An 18,198-nucleotide genomic window follows, 5' to 3' on the forward strand; every position below is an offset into this window, starting at 1 on the left:
GCAGAGAAGACTGATGAGTAAATATTATTGAGACAGGCGTTACCAACAGCAGAGGAAGATCCAAGTCCAACACTGAGACTCGAGAGTTATTAAAACAGCACACAGAAAATGCATTTATTTATATTAATAGCTGAAAGACATGCATGTAGAGCTCCTAGCATTTAGCCCCCGTTTCCCCTACTGCTCATAGACCCATAGCACTACTACTCCAGCACCGTGGCAGGACACCCCCCTCTTTCCTCTCTCAGCACCCACCACACCACCCCTGCATGCCCGTCGCTCCCAACCCGCCCCCGGTCCCAGCGCTGAGGCAGGGCCGGGCCTGTAATGGCCGCCGCCCCTCGCCCCGCCCCGGCCCGGCCCCGGCAGCGCCTGGCGTGCTGCGCCCGCTGCCGTGCCCCGGCTCTCTCCGCGGCCATGCGGCTCTGGGGCTGCGCTGCCTGTGCGCTGCTGCTGTTCCTTGTCCCCGGTTCCCGTGAGTAGCACCCGCCGAGGGACGGGAACAGGGACAGGGGGCTGGAGGCTGCGGGGATGGGTTGAGGGGAGCCGGGGAGCACCGCGCCCCGCTCTGCTTCAGGCCGGCCCGGGGGGTCTCGGTGCACCCTCCTCGCTGGGAGGGTGCCCCCCTTTCCTGCCCCTCTCTGAGGCACGCTGACATTGTGGCGAGCGGTTCTGGGTGGCTCCGGGGGAGTTTTGGGCTTTGCTGTTGGGACAGGTGGTGGGTTTCGGTGTGTTTCTGTCCCGCAGCAGCGCGTCCCTGTTCAGTGACTGGCTCTCCTAAGCGCGTAGCTTCTTGTTTTGTGGTGCTAAAAGGCGGGATTCAGGCGGTAATTGCCAGAATGCGCTCGAACAAAATGAGAGAGACAACAGTCGGAGCTGCCAGCATCGCCTTTTCCAAAATCTGAAATGCCTCGTGCAGGGCTTCACAGTTTTCAGAAGTATGCAAGCCAAAAGATGGGTACCAAAATTAACTTGAACAAAATAACGTTATTGCCCTAAAAAAAATATCTTTTTACACTTTTTTTTTTTTTTAACGGAAAGTTACTTGTAATCTGTTCACAGCTTTGCTGAGATTATGGCCTCCATTTCACAAAGATAGACTGCCATTTCATTTGATAGGAGATTGGCCTGATCTGCCTTGTATCGTGCTGCTTCCTCCTTCTACACGCTGGTTTAACCCGGCGTGCTGCCCGTGCTGTCTCCTGGGGGAGGGTTGGTGTCATCTAACTTTAGGCCGGCTAACTTTAGTCCTTTTATACTTGAGTTTGTTGTGTAGGTTCCATTTATGACCTGGTGAAGGAAACTGTGCCCTTTTAGGTTCAGTTCAATGTATCTATTGAGGTGCCTACTGTAGGCTGAGCCAGGGAGCGCCTTAGAAGTTATTATTTATCAATACGAATGGATACACTTAATTAAATAACAGCTACATTTGGGTCAGGCTCTGATGGGCCTAGTCTAGCTCTGGTTCCTTAATGCAACATGTTGAAGTACAGATTTCACGTTTGGACAGAAGTGAAGAATGCATCAGTCGCTTGAGCTTGCATTTTCAGTTAGTCATAGAACAGCACTTATGTGGTATACTTTGCTATGTCTTTCAGTATTTATTGTAACTTTTTCTGGATCTTTTTATTCTGCCCGCTTATTCAGCAACTTCCAGAAACTCCTGCTGAGGTCTGTGTTGGTTTCAGCAAGGGTTGGTGTGATACGGGAAGGTGGCAGTAGATTTGTCCTCATTCTAGTCAAGGCTGTTGGGCAAACTGGTTATTTCACTATAATGCTGTTCTTTTACTCTGCTAGAAAGTTTATTTCTGTGTGTCAAGTCAGTGGAAGAAACATTTACCAAAATAGTACAGTCTAGAAAAATCCTTCCCACTATTATATAAAATCCATCTGGTTTCATGATATCTTTGTGAGTAAAGAGAATTGATTGATGCTCCTGTGCAGGAAGCCCACCCCCTTCCTACACATTCAGAAAAGATCTTCTGTATCTTCTCTGAGCTTACTTGTGTACAAAACTGCTCATGACACCAGAAAAGAGCAGCAGCAGTAGTTTCCAGACCTGAAAATGGGCATGGCATTTTTATTTCAGTGCCTCTCATCCTTCTCTTAGATCCTTGGGTGGCAGCAAAAGGTGTAATTATTTTTCAGTCTCAAATGGACCTAGGTTGAGAATCAGTTACTTTGGTTCCTGCTGTTTCTTTAAGTGTCTGTGTAATGGTATGCATGTTTTCCTTTGCAAGATTGTGAGATAACATCACAATGTTAAGGCATGAGAACCTGTCCAAAGAGTTGCAGAGATAATCCTGCCTGATCTTTGTCACAGGCTGAAGCAATAACCTTGCTAGCTCAAGACCACTTACACACAATACCTTGTTGAGTTAAAGGGAAAAGAAATATGGAGTTTCTGGCTATCAGCAGGGTTTTGGATTTATGGTTGTCAAAATTGTCTGGTTAATGTTGCAATAGATTTGAGACCAGGGGGTTGTACGTGTTTTAATCTCCAGAATTTGAGTTTGATCCGTTCCCACTGGGAAGAAGGAGAATCGTAATGGTGGACACTGTCACGGGGCTGGCCACATTCATGTTGCTGCTTTAACCATTCCAGCACCTTGACTTCTACTCATTTGGATTGCTTAGAGGCTACTTTGCAAGCCAGGGATCTGATAGACTGTGTGCTGTCAGTGCCTCTGTACTTTGTTGTTGTTTTTAAACTAACAAAAGCAGAACTCTTTAGACATAAAACTCACCTACTTACCTGCTTGGTGTCCAGTGTGGAAAGAAAAGGTTCCCAGGCACAATTTAGTAGATGACTCTCAAAATGTCCTCAAAATGAAAGTGAAGTTGTGCTTAGAAAAAAACTGAATCGTATTCCGATATCTTTCTGCAGTACTAGGTTTGGTTAGACTGGATGGAAAGCCTGCGAATCCTTAGAAATGTGTTTATCTTAGCTATGAGTGTTGGAGTGGGCAGATTGTCCTTTGTACTGGGAATGGAATGAGCAATGCCACCCATTCGTATGTGTGTCTTCTGCCAAGCTTTGTCTACAGAGAACAGTCACATGGTGCATGCCTGAGCTGGAGACTGCAGATTTCTAACATTAAGGGTTAATGGGAGTTACCCTCTTTTCTTTTTCTCCCCAGGATATGGCAAAATTAAGTCAGTTTAAAATTTTGCCCTGTGTATTTTCACATTTACCTTGTATCTGCCTCTGTGTTCAGTTCCTGTGTCTGAGCACCGCTCCTGGGAGCTGCATTTGTGCCATAAAGCCGGAGGAACTTGAGTGATCTTGTCCTTTGGAAGTTTGTTTATCCAAATTGTCTCAAGCTCATGACATCTTATGCATTAGACCAACAAAACCACAGAGAGGCCCTGAAAGTGCTTGTAGCTAACTGTGCTGTGTGCTTCACAGGAAGCACACTCGCCTTCAGCTGCGCCACAGCCAGCCACAAGCAGTTACGTTTGTAGCTGCATCTGTGCCCGACCTTGAAGAGGGGAAAGCACAGAGCTGTCTGACAAAAATGCTGCCTATCCCCTTTCCCTGACCTTTTCTGGTATTTGGAGCGTTTGGTGCATTGTTTAAATCGGGTATTTCCTTGGTTCAGTTATGTTTCGTCATGAAAAATAAGGAACTTCTCTTTTTTCTCCTCTGGATCATGGTAGAAGCAATCATCAGCAGATTTCCTCTACCCAAGATTTCTAGCCCCAACATTGCAGCTAATCCTGTGACCCAGAGAGCTTTATCTCTGTGTGTGTGCAGAGTCTTCCACGCTGCAGCTGTCTGCCAGCTCTCTTCCCCCTTCCTTCCTGTCTTCAAGCACATGCGTGTATGTGTGAGTCTCTCAAGCCGTCTAACCCTTACACTTCTGCTCCTGGTGACCCCAGAAAACCCTCACTGTTCCGATTTGGACCAGTTGCGCCATGCAGTCCACTGTCATGAATGAGAGCTGCTGACTGTCATTGGAGCCATTGGTGCGCAGAAGGGCGTGCTGCTTTTCCCTTGGCTGTAACACGGGATGTCCTTCCAGTCTCCCTGGGTGACGTGTCCTGGCCTCCCCAGGGTGATACACACACCTCTGATTCCAAAACCACGTTTTGGGGATACAGAACAGTTCAGACATGGTGGTGTTTTCAGCTTTTTGTCACCTGTCCCATTCATTGCCACATGTTCCAGTGTGGTCTGTGCTTCTGCAGTACCCCCATATGAAGATGTCTTGGTATGCAAGGGCGCTGGCTCTGGTGGGGGGCACGTTCTGCAGGACTGGGACCTTCCTGGCAAAGCTTAGCTTAGCTGTCTTCCATAAAACCAGGGGGTTGTGTGGTGGTTTTCCCTAAGCTTCGTAATTAAATATTCTAACACATCTTGCAATGCTGCCCTCAGTCTTGCTGCCACAGCGGTAAGGTACAATGAGTAGTTTATTACCTGTACTCACAAACTTTACCATTCTGAGTTCTTTCTTGAGTAAGGTTTTGTAACTACTACAAAATGCCTTATTTCTGGGATATTTAGTGCAAGTTATTTGCATGCTTGTAACGTGAGATTGTCTTAAGTGATCACAACTAGACACTGCTGTGCAAAGGCAGGATCTGCAGCTGGTCCTCTTGTGAGTGTGGGAATGCCAGACACTGCATTCTGTGTGGTTTATGCTGAAATCTTGCCGTGTGTGTGTAGGACCAGGCCTGAGGACAGACTAAACAGGCCTCAATCTTAAGGGTATGATGATACCCTTAAGGGTATCACTGGCAAATGTGATCCATCTCTGTCCCACTCCTAACCTTACAAACTCTCAGCGGATGCATTAACATGCTGTTAGTCCCAAACTCAGCAACGCAGCTTCGTAGTGGAGTTATCTCACCATGCTGTCCATGCAGGGGCAGAGCAAGCACTCATCTGATGGCAAAAGCCTTACAGGCTTTAGAGGAAAAAATTTACCTGAGAAGTTCTCAGATTTACCTGAGAAGGTGATGTGGATCATGTGTTGTTACTGAAGGAAGGTGCCTGACTTTTGCCTCTTACTTCTTTCAGTCTCCTTGCATCTCAAGGAAGAAGAGAACTTGGGATGCTGATGATGGGGAAGATAAAACTGAGGATGGGAAGGAGTTCCAGCTCATTTGATGGTTGGGTAGTGCAGCTGCCATTTTTAATGCGCTAAGAGCGGGCTGTTGTGGTACCGTTCGTTTATATCGTCATTACCTAACTCCTTTCCACAGTAGTCTAATCACGTAGATGCCCAAAGCAAACGACAGTTGCTATACTATATACTAACTTCTTTTTTTCTCTTCATGGTAATAAAGCACCTAAACTAAACCATCTTTTTTTTTTTTTTTTTTAAGTTGGAAATACCGATGGAAAGACGAACACAACCATCAGTAATACAACCCTTAAGGAGACTTCATACCCTATGGAGCAAGGTAGTACTCCTGGCCCTTCTGTTTCTGCTTTTCAGTAGTGTTGAGAAAAGTAATATGTATCACTGTATGTCTTAAACTGCCTCGTAATAGTTGACCCTTTAGTGATTTATGAACAGCTGTAGGGCAGGAGGGAGGTACTCTGATTGTCACATCCGTTCCAGGACGACTAAAGCTATTTAAGAGAAACTGATGAACAGTAGAAGAAAAGTCAATTCTCATGGTCGTAGGTACCCCAGAGCAACAGGATGTTACTCCTTAGCAGAGAGAGATGAAATTAAGTGGGAAAATTGTATGTGCAGAACTAGAAATATCTGCCAACATCACTTCACAGTTAAAAAGAGGAGAACCACATCAAGAATTCTAGGCTGTTGACTTCAGTTCTGCTGAGAAAAAGGCAAGGCATTTGCTCATTTAATTTTTTTTTAACATCAGAGTGGATTCCAGGTCCACCGTGCTTGAGCTCGTTGCTAAAGCATGTGTTTATTTCATAGCGTGATCTCATCTTTACTGCATTAAGGTGCATGGCTTTAAGCAATGCATGATGTTTAAGCCACCCATGCAAAAGGGATTTTACCTTGGGTCATTTTTACTCTGTATTCCTTCGCTTGTCTCATTTGCTGTTGGCTAACAAGTGAGATGAATAGCCAATACTCTGCTCGTTGACTCACTTTGTCATTGTATTAATTGCATCACTGACTCGTGCCCAAATTCAAAGTAATCTACATGGCTTCTTTTCACCTGTATGAGCATGCAGTCCACATCCAGATGTGTTCCCAAGGCTGCAGAGGCAAGCACTCAGAACCTGGGGAAAACCCAAAGCTGTGTTCTGGCTTCAGTGTTGGGCCAGTGTGGGAAAGGTTTAGCCCCAGGTATATCCATGGCTTATTACTGATAGAAAAATCAACATATACAAAAAGAATGTGTTTGTAATTGTACAATCAAAGACTGGTTCTCAAAGGCAATTAAATCTGCAACCTAGTATCCCACATACCTCAGTATAGAAGTTGTGGGTTTAGTACTTGACACTGGGGCTAGTTGAAGGCAATGAAATCATTCTCTACTCTTTTTCTTTTTTTTTCTTCTCCATTTTGGTAGATGATACAATGGTATAAATTGGCGCTTGTAAACCTGAACTCACTCATAACGTTTGCAATTGCAAAGAGGGCTGACAAAAGTGTTCTAAAGTAGACTTCTTCAGTGTTAAGAACAGGAGATCCTTTCAAAAGAGTTATGCCTGCTGCTTGATTCTGATGGCAGTTGCTCTTCTTGTCTCTATTATGTACTTTATTTTCCAGCCATGATGAAAAGTGGTAGGGCTGCTGCTAGTTACATAACACTTGCAATGTGGAGGGTGCTGTAAGAGACCAGTTACTTCAGAGAAAACAGTAATCACAGAACATAGGCAACAGCGCAGAACTGGAGAGGGGATGTATGGACAGTGACTCTGTCAGGAGTGGGAGTTTAAGAACAGCCCAGAAAATCATTGCTAGGCGTGAGACCATTAACCTTTGACTAATTTTGAAGAGGGACACAGGAATGAGGACTGAAGAGAGGGTGTTAGGGTGTCTGAGAAACTCAAGTTGCATGAGTGGGAAGGGGAAAAAAGAGAACTGGAAATGCAGAAGTGAACGAAAGGAGGGAAGGGGAAAAACATTAAAATTGAAACAGTTTATATTTAAAAAGTCAGTTGAAATAGGTGCATGCACAGGAGCCTTTTTGCGCAGAGACAGCATAAGCTCACAGAAGGCTGCTTCACTGAGTGTCAGTCCATCAGTCCTGTGTAACACAACTACGATATGCTCCAACATGAAGCCAGTTTGTAATAGAGATGAAACAAAATGAAATAAAAGATTGGAGGACAGGAAAAGGAACTGAAACAGATGAATAAAAGCTAGAGAAAACACAACACTTGAGTAGGTCAAGAGAGTCATTGACAACATGGCAGATACAACAGCTGGATTAGACCACAGTGTGAAAATGGAAGAGAGCAAAGAGAAGGAGATGTGAAGAATTAAGATCGCAAAGTATTTGAGCACTGCTGTACATACAGTGTAAATATGTTCTTGCTGCACTGAAGTCTGTAAGCATTCTTTAGAGGGAAAAAACAATCTGGTTTGAGGTGTAATGCTCTCTGCTCTATTCCCACTTGGAGCCTGCAAACGTAAAGGAGAGCATTGTGCTGTGAGTACTTTAATTATAATAAGTTAAAAATGAAAACAAATGATACTTCTTTTCTTGTTTTCTTTTGTCCTTGAAGACAATAGCAGCAGTTCATTCACCTTTCCTACACCATCCACACAACCTACATCTACATCAGAAACAACAGGTATGTATTTGTTCATCTGTCCTTTCCTATGGTTCTAGAAGATAGCTCCAAAACTACCCCCAAACCATACCAAATTCCAAAGGAATATCCATCAAAAGTGGGTATTTGAGAGAGGCATTATAATTTTAGAAGACTGGGGGTCAGCATATAAAACAAATCTAAGATGAAAGTATACTATTTTTCAAGTTTAGATTGCATGCTTCATGGGTGGAAGCAATGACATTTGCAGTGCCACTGAATAACAGGAATCAAAAAATAAAGTTTCAGGGAAGAGTTGAAAGGAATGCTCTTTTTTTAATGCTTATTCTTTGTCTCCAAGGAAGCTTCCTCCATTTTCATGTAGTAAAACTGGAAGTGTTATTATGTAAACAGTGCATATCTGCTTATGATGCTTCACAGTATATAGAGTTAGGGCATAATGAGGGCACTGGGACTTGAGTTTCAAGACTCCATTTCCTCTTAGGTAAGACTCATGGCTCCTTATACAATAGAAACTAGTGTTTGTAGAGCTCATAGCATGAAACATGGGAGTTCAAGCAAGACATGAGCAGCAGATCTGGGACAGTCTGTCACAGTATTTTTGTACTGTTCTAGCACTACCATCTTACCTTCACACCTTGGTAAAAGAACTGTAGGTAAGAATGATTTCTCAACACTGTTGCAGTTCTGGTGCTCCAACACAAATAACGTGTTTACAAAACACATCTTTGTAGAAATGAGAAACAACTTTATTAGATCGATTACTAGAGTTGGAAAGCAGATTTTTAACCTGAGACACAAGCAGTTCATCCACTTGGATTTGCAGTGTTCCAACCTTTGGCTATGTTAATGTGAGATTATATAAAACGGAAATTAAGAAAATGTTTTTCTGGAAGAGCTTGAGCAGGCATATTTCACCACATCAGTAAAGACTGGGTAAGAATTAATGTCATGCAGTCATTCAGTCTGTGTTGCACAGATAAAAGGTTGTATCTGAGAGAAGAAAAGAAAAGCTAGTTCCGTGCATACATCAAGTCCCCTTTGTGCTAACAGCCATGTGAAAGTAGGGCACAAATGTTGTGCCTACCCTAAAATACCTTTTGTATTTGTGGAGTTTTATGCTGATCATAAGGTCCCAGCTAAGTCACTGCATTTCAAGTACAACTCCCATTTAGTGCATCTGCAGTCTCCAGATAACCTCTGAGCTACCATGATTTGTTTGAAATTCATTTAAGAATAAAATACTCATCAGGGAGAAAATAATCTTTGCAAAGAGCTTTGTGTAGCAAGGAAGTGGTGCAGCTTCTCATTCCATTGCCTGCAATATACCAGTTTAAGCATGCCTAACTTGGAAAGCGGAGAGGAGAGATTTTTGTAATCCCTTTGTTGCCTTAGGGCCTTCCCTATGTGCAAGGCCAATGTTAAACACAGGTGTTTAATCCACCCTGCACGCCAGCCCTGACTGTGGGCTTTTTGCAGAAGTCTGAGATTTATTATGTATAGGTAATAATAGCAAAGAGTCCTGAGTCCTACACTATTAGGCACAGTACCAACCTAACAGACAGCCATGTCTTGCTTCACCTGGTTTACGATTCACATCCTTCAATGTTTTTGTCTGTTTGTTTGTTTGTTATAAACTTCACAGATTTTTGCTTAGTCTTTGCTTTGTGTTTTTTTGGTTGTTTATTTTTTTTCCATGGCAGCAGTGAAAATCTCATTCTTCGGAAAAAAACATCTCCTGTGAAAAAGGAAATACTTATTTTATGATGACCAATAATAATTATTCTGTATGTTAGCACAACGCTTATGCAGTTTGAACAGTTAGTTGTGCTCTTTCCTGTGGAGTTAAAACACACGTGGTGTATTGCATGGTGCTAAGAATTACACACTGTACGTATAGTTTGGATGCATATGAGATAGCTGCTTATTCTTTAAACACAGGTAACTTACAAAGTAAAATACCTGTCTCTTGAAATAGAGCTTCATAAACCTGAACTATATTACTGGCATGCATCCTTTTTAAATAATAAAAAATAACTCATGCAGCCTGGGTTTATTTAGCATGTTCAATTAAGCCCAGCTGGTCTTCTGGGGGGAAAAGTAATTAGGGAAATAAAAGATAAAAGGACAGATGTTCCTAGCAAATGTTCTTTCATCTTACCTCTGTCGGTAAAATAGTACAGCTAAAATTTCTCAAAGACAAAGAAGAACAGATTGGTGTCCAATTCATATCAGCTTCCCAAATTCCCCGCATGCCTCTGAAGGCCTCCCACTGATGTTCTGAAGCGAATGGCCCTAAATACATCATGAAAGATAAGTCTGTAGAAGATTAACCAGGCTTTACTTTTAGTATAGACGCTACACTTTACTTTTAATATAGAAGTTACATCACCAGGTGCTGTAATCTTGATAATGTAAGAAAAAAGGATCATTAATAAGAAAGAGAGAGGGAGAAGGTAATATGCAAACTTGCTAAACTTCCTCATGATAGCTGCTTGGATGTTTTTTGCACTGACTCTTGTTTTCTTTAGGGTAATTTAATGCCCGTGGAGTAAGTACCGCCTTTGTGGAATAGCATTTAATAATGATATACCTGGAACCATTATCAAAGAATCATAGAATAGTTTGTGTTATAAGGGACCTTAAGATCATCCAGTTCCAACCCCCTGCCATGAGCAGGGATGCCACTCACTAGAGCAGGTTGCCCAGGGCCTCATCCAGCCATATTAGCCACTATGTTACTCAGAAACACGAGCCAATTTGACACTCAGAAATCACGTCTCAAAAAAAACAAAATCGTTATTGGTTGACACTTGCATTCAGATTAGTCTTTCTTCACTGTAGGTGCACCTTTATATTAAGAATGTAGTGGTCAGGTGTGATTTCATGTCATATGACTGTAGATGGCTTCCACATAGACATCTATATCTTTCTTATTTCTTACAATGAGGAACCATTTGATATTTATAGATCATTGTACATTTGGGGAGCTTGCCTGCCAGTATTGAAATGTGCCCTGAATTTTATCTGATGTATTTTACACATGCTTCATAGAGGAACTGAATTTCCTAATTGTAACAAGGTAAGCACCTAAGTGTGGTACTTCGTATGCTCCATCTCAATATTTATTTCAAAAGTGTTTCCCAGGGTTATGGCAAAATACAACAATAATATCAAAGAACAAGAAGATAAGTAACGTTTACTGTGGGGACTGTATTGGGCTGTTTCAGTAGTTTTAATGCTAAATGTCTCAGAAAAGCATCATGTAAACCTGTTCCTTTCTGAATGCTTACATTGTCTTAGTGTTTCATTGTTAGGAAACATTTCAGGTGCTGTACAGATAAGCAGAAACTGAATATCAGGTTTACAGTGGAATTGAGATGACACTACCTTTTATGCAATTGTTCTAACACTTTGAAGAAAACACAGGTGTCATTGGACATTGGAATTCCCATAATGCAAATGAATCCGGATTGTATGAGGTTGTAGAAATAATACAGCAGTAGACAGTGCAAAGGGAGCTTTTTCCCCTTAAAATGCCTTCATACATAAGAGCTATTTGCCTCATGTTGTCTGCTTAGAGAAGTTTTAGGTACACGAGTCTCATGTTTTGTGTTACTTAACTTCTTAGAAAAGTAAGTATTCTTAAGATTGTTCTAGCTGGGTGCCTTCTATTGAGGTTCTAAGGATTTTGCTCTAAGTATCAACCTCCTCTATTATTACTCTTGCATTTTGCCTCCTGGTTCTTCTATTCTGAACAGTTCATTACTGTTTTAAGTGAAATGGGAAGGGGAAATATTGGGTAAAAGCACAATAAAAGTTAAAGACGTTAAGTGTCAACCAAACTTGTGAAACAGCATTCCAGTCCTCTGTTTTAACCATGGCAATATAGGCTGCTCTTAAATAAGTGATACAAGCTACCAGAGTTAATTTAGTTGAACTCTTACCGTGTGTGGGAAAACCTTTTGAACCTTCAGTTTAATATACATACAGAAATCTCTCTGCTAATTTTAAAATACATGCAGCCTTAGTAAAGTCAGTATTTTAGTCAGAAGTAAATTAAAGTAAATTAATGATTAAATCATTGATAAAATTTGGTGTTTTCATGCAAAATCTGCTCTTATAGAAAAGTTTTGGTTACCTGAAAAGCTAGAAAATTATTTCTTGATTCAGAAATTTATGACATTTTGAACTATTCTAAGTTAGGAATGTTTCTATGGAATTGAACAGTGTCACCCAAAAGATTTAATACTTTTAAAAGTTATTGGATATTATCCAGGTTTTATTTCCAGCTTTTCCTTAAAACCATTCCTGACCTTGAGCCCCAGAAATTGAGAGTTAGGTCTTTCTAAAGGAAGTGAAGGAAGTAAAGGGTCTGTATGCAAGCGTGGATATACATGGAATGATTGTTTCATTGTTACCCTGTCATTTTATGTGGGTGTGACAAATGTTGTGTAATTCAATGAGTATACAGTTGATTATTTTTATATATTTTTCTGAGTGATATCAAAAATACAAATTTCCCAGGTACACCTGCCAATACCAGCCAGCCCACCACCACCACGACGTCCACCACTGTGACTACTCATCCCACCAGTACCAGCCGAACAACAACTTCAACTACGACGTCATCAGTCACATCTTCACATCTCAATATTACAATGACCACTTCCAAGATTCCTCTCACTTCTGTAACAGGTGAGCTCACACCTCAAGAAACTCTTGAAGGCTTGTATATGCATTGACACGTTGTGCAATTCTGGAGCTGTTGGTTTTGCAGTAGTGTCACAAAGAAATAATATATTTGCATGCTGAAAAGCAATAGTGAGTTTTTATTTAGTTGGCCACAGCAATGTTCCTCTGAGCACTCCACGTACTTAAAAAAGTTTCACTTACCGTGAGTGACCTGATGTATTTCAGAAAAAAAATAAATGCAATTAGTCTGAACCAGCATCCACCAGTGAGGAGATTAGTGATGTTAGGAGAAAGCCTGTTTTTTATGAGACTTTGCACTAGGCTTGTGAGTCCAACTTCTGTATTTCTTGTATTCTCTCTTCTACAGTTTACACGAACGCATTTCTACTACTTCCTTCCTCACAGCCAACCTGTGGCTCAGAATACACCCCCTGGCTTGGTAGAGAGACTGAGCTCTGTTAGCCCCATTTTGTAGTAATGTAATGAATTTTATCCCTAATGAAGGATAGGGGATGACTATGAATGAGTCACACTTCATGTGAAAGTTGTTAAATTCAGTTTGACAGTACCCTTGAATACAAAAACAGCACCTGTAGAGTTCACTGCTGCCTTTCAAGTGAAGCTTTATTGGGTAGGTGGAGCTGTCATCAGATCTTTGTTGGCCATGTAATTTTCCTTTTAGCAAATACAAACCAGTACAAACTGGGTCTTCTGGTGGCAAATAAAACCAGTTTTCACATGGAAACTACTAGGGCTTACTGAAGGTCATGATATCTATGTCAATATTTGATCTTCAGGGGAAGCTCATGTTGGGCTGCGGAGCTGATCTCAGTCTAGCTGGTTATTTCTGCAGTGAGTATGCATACCCATGAGACATGATAGAACAATCCATTCATCACCACCAAAATACTCTACTCCCACCAGTTAACTATGCTGAATGAGTTGGTGTTTGCTGGCCCCTCTGTAGGCTGACCCAATATATTCATCTGACTAAAACCAACTTCCTTTTCTGCTGGGTAATTTCAGGACAAACTTAGAAAGTTAAATTACAGAGCCTGAAAAACACTCAACTGGTGTGTAAGAACGGCAGGAGCTGCATGCGTGGAAGGAGGAGGGAGCAGGGGAAGAGAGAGTTGGAGAGGAGAAGTGGAAATCAGTCTTCTAGAGAGAGGAAGCAGTTGGATCAGCTGCTCCCATGTCACCAGAATTTGTCACTTAAAAACTTAGCTCTAGGTTTCAGTGTGCTTGGCTGGTACCTTGCCAGTTGCCCTATATTAAATTTGTCCAATTGGGTCTTTAGATGACATGACAGTCATCTGGGGAATGCAGGAGACAAAGCAGTCCCTTGAAACTAAATATGTAAAAAGTGACTTTTGTTTTCTTCTTTCAGCCACATCAAAATCTGAGACTGTCGTAGACAAAAAAACATCCAGATTTGACGTGGGCAGTTTTGTGGGTGGCATTGTGCTGACACTTGGCGTCCTAGTTATTCTCTACATTGGGTGCAAAACATACCACTCCAGAAGAGGCATTCAGTACAGAACCATGTAAGTTTCAGAGCAGTTGTTTCTGGTCAATTTATGACTTTTTTGAGGGGAACGAGGAGAATGAATTCTAATAAATTTACATTGCATTAATATTATGAAGAGATTTAACTGTGATACTTTGACTTTCACCCCTTCAGCTACTCCTCATTATTCTTATGCTTCTCTTCTGTCTGTTTTGTCCTGTCATCTGTTATTTAATTATTATTATTTTTAAGAACCCTCGTCCATCAGATATTGCAAATTAATTCACTTTGGTTTTATCTGTTTTACTTCTTCATTTCCTGCTTTGTTCAATTCTCCTTCCCCTGCTAGACTTAGTTCTTTCATCCCCACCTCACTAGCCATATTCTGAGTCTCATGGATGATGGTATCTTCTTTACAACCAACTTTACAAAATAACCGTTCCACAGCTAGGGTTCATGTTAGATCCTCACCCTGCTCTGTGTGATACACACTGGATTTCTTCATGGTTAGCTATTTGCTTAAATGAAACCTGATGCCAGAAATATTTCTTATATATATGCATATATGTTAGAAATGCATGCATCCTTAATCCTAATTATTTGCTAGCACTGTAAATACTTCTGCCAGCTTCCGCTCCCTGTGTTGTTTACAACGATATTTGTGAGATATTTGCTATATTTGCTAGACTTCTGATTCTTCTTGATGCCTTTTCCTGGACTCATTTGTCTGTTTGATTTGCCTTCACCACCCCACCACCACCCCACCCCATTGTTTCTATTACTAAATGGTGTTTTATTGAAATTCTGTCACCACCTCTCTTTCATATCACCTTTTACAACCCTCAAAGTTTAGTTTGCCAGTTTTCAAGCCAGACATTTAATATTCCACTTTCTTAAGCCACCACTGTTGAAACAATTAATTTGTTTATCACAGAAAACATGCAAGTAGTGCCATTATTTGTGTCTTTAAAGCACAATATTTGATTATTGTCAATACACGAAATCAACCTGCTGCCCCGCTTCACAATATAGGCAGGGCAGCTGGTTGATTTCTACCATGAATTTTTGTGTTATCATGTTCTGATCTCCAGAAACCTGACCATAAAATTGTATGCACTGAATGTGCTTTTAAGTACTCTTCACAAGTGAAATGAGGTGAAATTCATTCTAACAGAACATAAGCATCTGCATCTATCAAATAATTTCTGTTACCTAAAGTGGGCACTTAAAATCTGCTAGATGACTCAACCTGCATGTTTGTATTCATCCAGTATGAGGGCAGAAAAGAGCCTCAGATAGAGAAGCATACATCGAAAGGTATGGGCCAGATCCCACCTAAGGTCACTTGTTCATTTCATGTGCACCAGTGACTTTCATTCAGCCTTCTGTGAGCTGCAGTCCAGTGGTACTTCGCCTCTGTAGCATAGGTCCTACAGAGCAGATACAAACCTGCTGAGAGCAAGGTTGCCTTCCTCTTAGATTCTGTAGAAGTTGTCTGACAGCACATAGCCTACAAGTAGAAAACCACAATTTCAAACATTTTCTCTAGGTGTTTTCCCAGGTGGACTAAATTAAGTGTATGTCAGCCAGTTTCATCCAGGAAACTGACTTGTGAAATGAGATTGGGGGTGTTGTTGTCTTGGGCACAGTTTGTCCTTTTTGAGCTACTCCTTCCCTCTTCTGTACAGCTTTCACTTCTGAGAGCAAAACACATTTGTGTACTGACTTTACATTGTATCTCACTTCTTTTGCAATGAATGCTGCAATTTTGATTGAACCTTCCTGGCTTATCAGCTTCAAGTGATTAACAAAAATTAATTGCTGAGCTGCAGAACTATCTCATTTGCCATTAACACTCGGCAGAAGTCCCCACTGTGTGTGTTTACCCACAGCAGTGTTTGAATAGATATTGTAGAATTCAGGTGAAGAGTGTCTTTAAAACAAAGGAACTTAAAGCTGAGCTTGTAAGCTGCTTTTGATTAGCTGTTACAGCTGGTTACAGGTGAGATAGGATAAAAATGTCCAATGAACAATTGATCTGGAAGTATTAATACGTTGACTTCCATATTTCCTTCAAGTAAATAAGGCTAGTAAAGCTTGAGGAGTGTTGACACAATTCAGTTCTTTCAGCCTCTGGCTTGGCTCAGAGAGACCTGTGACTCCAGACTAATGTGTACTTAGGCCTTCTCAGCAAGATGGCCTTTCTTCACAAAATATCCTTTGTAGCAGCAACTGGGTGGCTGTTTCTTAGGTTGACTGATGCTTGTACTGCAGAACATTTCTTGTGTTTCTATTACAGTGATGAACATGATGCCATCATTTAAAGAGACTTCAGGGAAGACAGTAATGGAAACCCATCCTATCACACCTGTCTTAACTTACTTCTGGAAATAGTTTATTTCGTAAAGATGATCGCCATCTCTAAAACAGTGGGTTTGATCCTGCAAAATGTTGAGATTCTCCCCTAAGTGTCCTGATTTTCTTACATTGGCTTTGATAACAACAAGAGGAACTCAGCACTTTTTAGAGAAAGTATTTTCTTTTTCCAATACTTGTAACCAAATTTGAAGAAATACGCGTGTTGAGTTGTTTGCAGGTACACACACAAGGCTCTGAAATGGCTCATTACTAGCACAGTACATCACATCATTACCATTTTAAGTTCCACCATTTCTCACATAGCCCAATAAATCCGTTGTGTTCCATAATGGCTATAGTAAGCTAAATAGGACAGACTGCATTTGAGACCAAGAATAGGCAAGTAAAATATTTTTTCCTAGTGTTTTGCATTAAATTGTATTTATTTTGAAGTTTGATGTGAACTTTAGTTTGGAAATCTGGGGGTTTGAACATTTTGGTTTGAACATTTTGGTTAATTTTTATTAGGATAGTAAAGGGACATGGTTTGCTAGCTGTATAAAAAGTGATAAGGAGTACTTTAAACTTCAGTCATTAGCTCACCGTGACCTGTAGAGACTTCCCTTAACAGGCTACACAATGAAACTAGCTGCAGGAACAACAGGCAGACTGGAGATACCTATTCACAACCCCTTTTTATGAATGGGTCCTTATTATTAATAATATTTTTTAAAAAGACTATGCAATCCGTAGCTTCTTTTTTATACCATGTTCTAGTGTTGTTCTGAAAATAAACTCAGAATTGTCCCCATTTTAAATACGAAAACTCTTGATAAAATTGTTTTTAAGTTAAATGTAGCAATCACTTCACTTGTAGGTTTTTTTTTATTATTATGAGAAAGCTGCATACAATGTTTTCACATTTGATAAGCATTGAAAGTTACACAGAAATGGAAAATCTGTAGGATAACACTTTTAGAAGAATATAATCTGCATTTTTATAACTATGTGCTAAACTTGGTACTGCTCTACCCATGTACAGCAGCCTGGTCAAAACTCCACAGAAGGCAACAGTGCATCTCCCAGAAAGCTTCAGATTAAATTCCAAGTTACGCTGGGAGTCGCGCGCAAGACAGCTGATGCTGTTTCCATGTTACTTTTGCATTTACACTGAGGTAAAACTGCTGCCTTCAGTAGATGGGCTCCTGATTTACACTGGTATAAAGAAAAGTAGAATGCTTCTCCTGCATCTCTTCTACAGCACCAAGAAATTGTTGGGTCCTGTTTAGACTCTGATTTTAGACCTCTCCCTGGAGATCAGGGTTGGTGCAGTGGGACTTGGCTGTCCTGGTCACTGCTGGAACACGTCCACCACGCAGTGCCCAGAAGGGAGGTGACACTTGAGGAAGGTCGTGAAGGGAACTGCACACAGGTCTGTTGGTGGTCAGGGGTGCAACAACATTGGGGAAGTAGAACTACAGCTCTGACACGTTATTTTTTTTGTTAGACAACTGTTGATTCTTACACTTGCTAACCATGCTAAAATGGGTGGATGGATTTTCTTTTCCTTTATTGCATGGAGTAATAAAGCTTTCATCTGAGGCACAATCAAGTCCAGCAAGCCATGGTTTATGAGTAGTACCAGCCACACTTGAAACAGGGGTTGTAGGGCTGTTTTGTTTGTTTTTTATTGTGAGGAGTGACTTGAAGTAACTTCTGTGATTATTCTCTTTTTTAATTAATTGCCTTGTTTGTTTGTTTGTTTGTTTTTTAACTTGAACACTTTGAAAACAATTGTTGCACAGTACTGCAATTGTTTACTTGGTGAAAATTAAGAGAATTAAATTCAACTCCATTATTGGGATTGCCTCACCTCTGTTGTACAGATGAATAAATAAAGTGAAATCTTTGGAGTTACTAT

General features: G+C 41.0%; 1 protein-coding gene across 4 annotated transcripts; it reads left to right on the forward strand.

Annotated features, from left to right (window-relative positions):
* Positions 1 to 335: 335 nt before the first annotated feature.
* Positions 336 to 18,198, forward strand: TMEM123 (transmembrane protein 123). 4 transcript variants are annotated; one of them, XM_035327974.1, is made up of 6 exons: positions 336 to 475; positions 5,332 to 5,409; positions 7,667 to 7,735; positions 12,242 to 12,412; positions 13,800 to 13,993; positions 14,118 to 15,231. In XM_035327974.1, exons 1-5 carry the CDS (start codon positions 418 to 420, stop codon positions 13,958 to 13,960), a joined length of 537 nt encoding a protein of 178 aa, XP_035183865.1. In that variant the 5' UTR covers positions 336 to 417; the 3' UTR covers positions 13,961 to 13,993; positions 14,118 to 15,231. The 4 variants fall into 4 exon arrangements, with proteins under 4 accessions (XP_035183865.1, XP_035183879.1, XP_035183856.1 ...); XM_035327988.1 differs by lacking the exon at positions 14,118 to 15,231 and adding an exon at positions 10,769 to 10,796 and having other exon boundaries at positions 13,800 to 13,828; XM_035327965.1 differs by lacking the exon at positions 14,118 to 15,231 and adding an exon at positions 16,219 to 18,198 and having other exon boundaries at positions 337 to 475; positions 13,800 to 13,956.

Source organism: Oxyura jamaicensis, chromosome 1, assembly GCF_011077185.1.
Source record: "Oxyura jamaicensis isolate SHBP4307 breed ruddy duck chromosome 1, BPBGC_Ojam_1.0, whole genome shotgun sequence".
NCBI classification, from domain to species: domain Eukaryota; kingdom Metazoa; phylum Chordata; class Aves; order Anseriformes; family Anatidae; genus Oxyura; species Oxyura jamaicensis.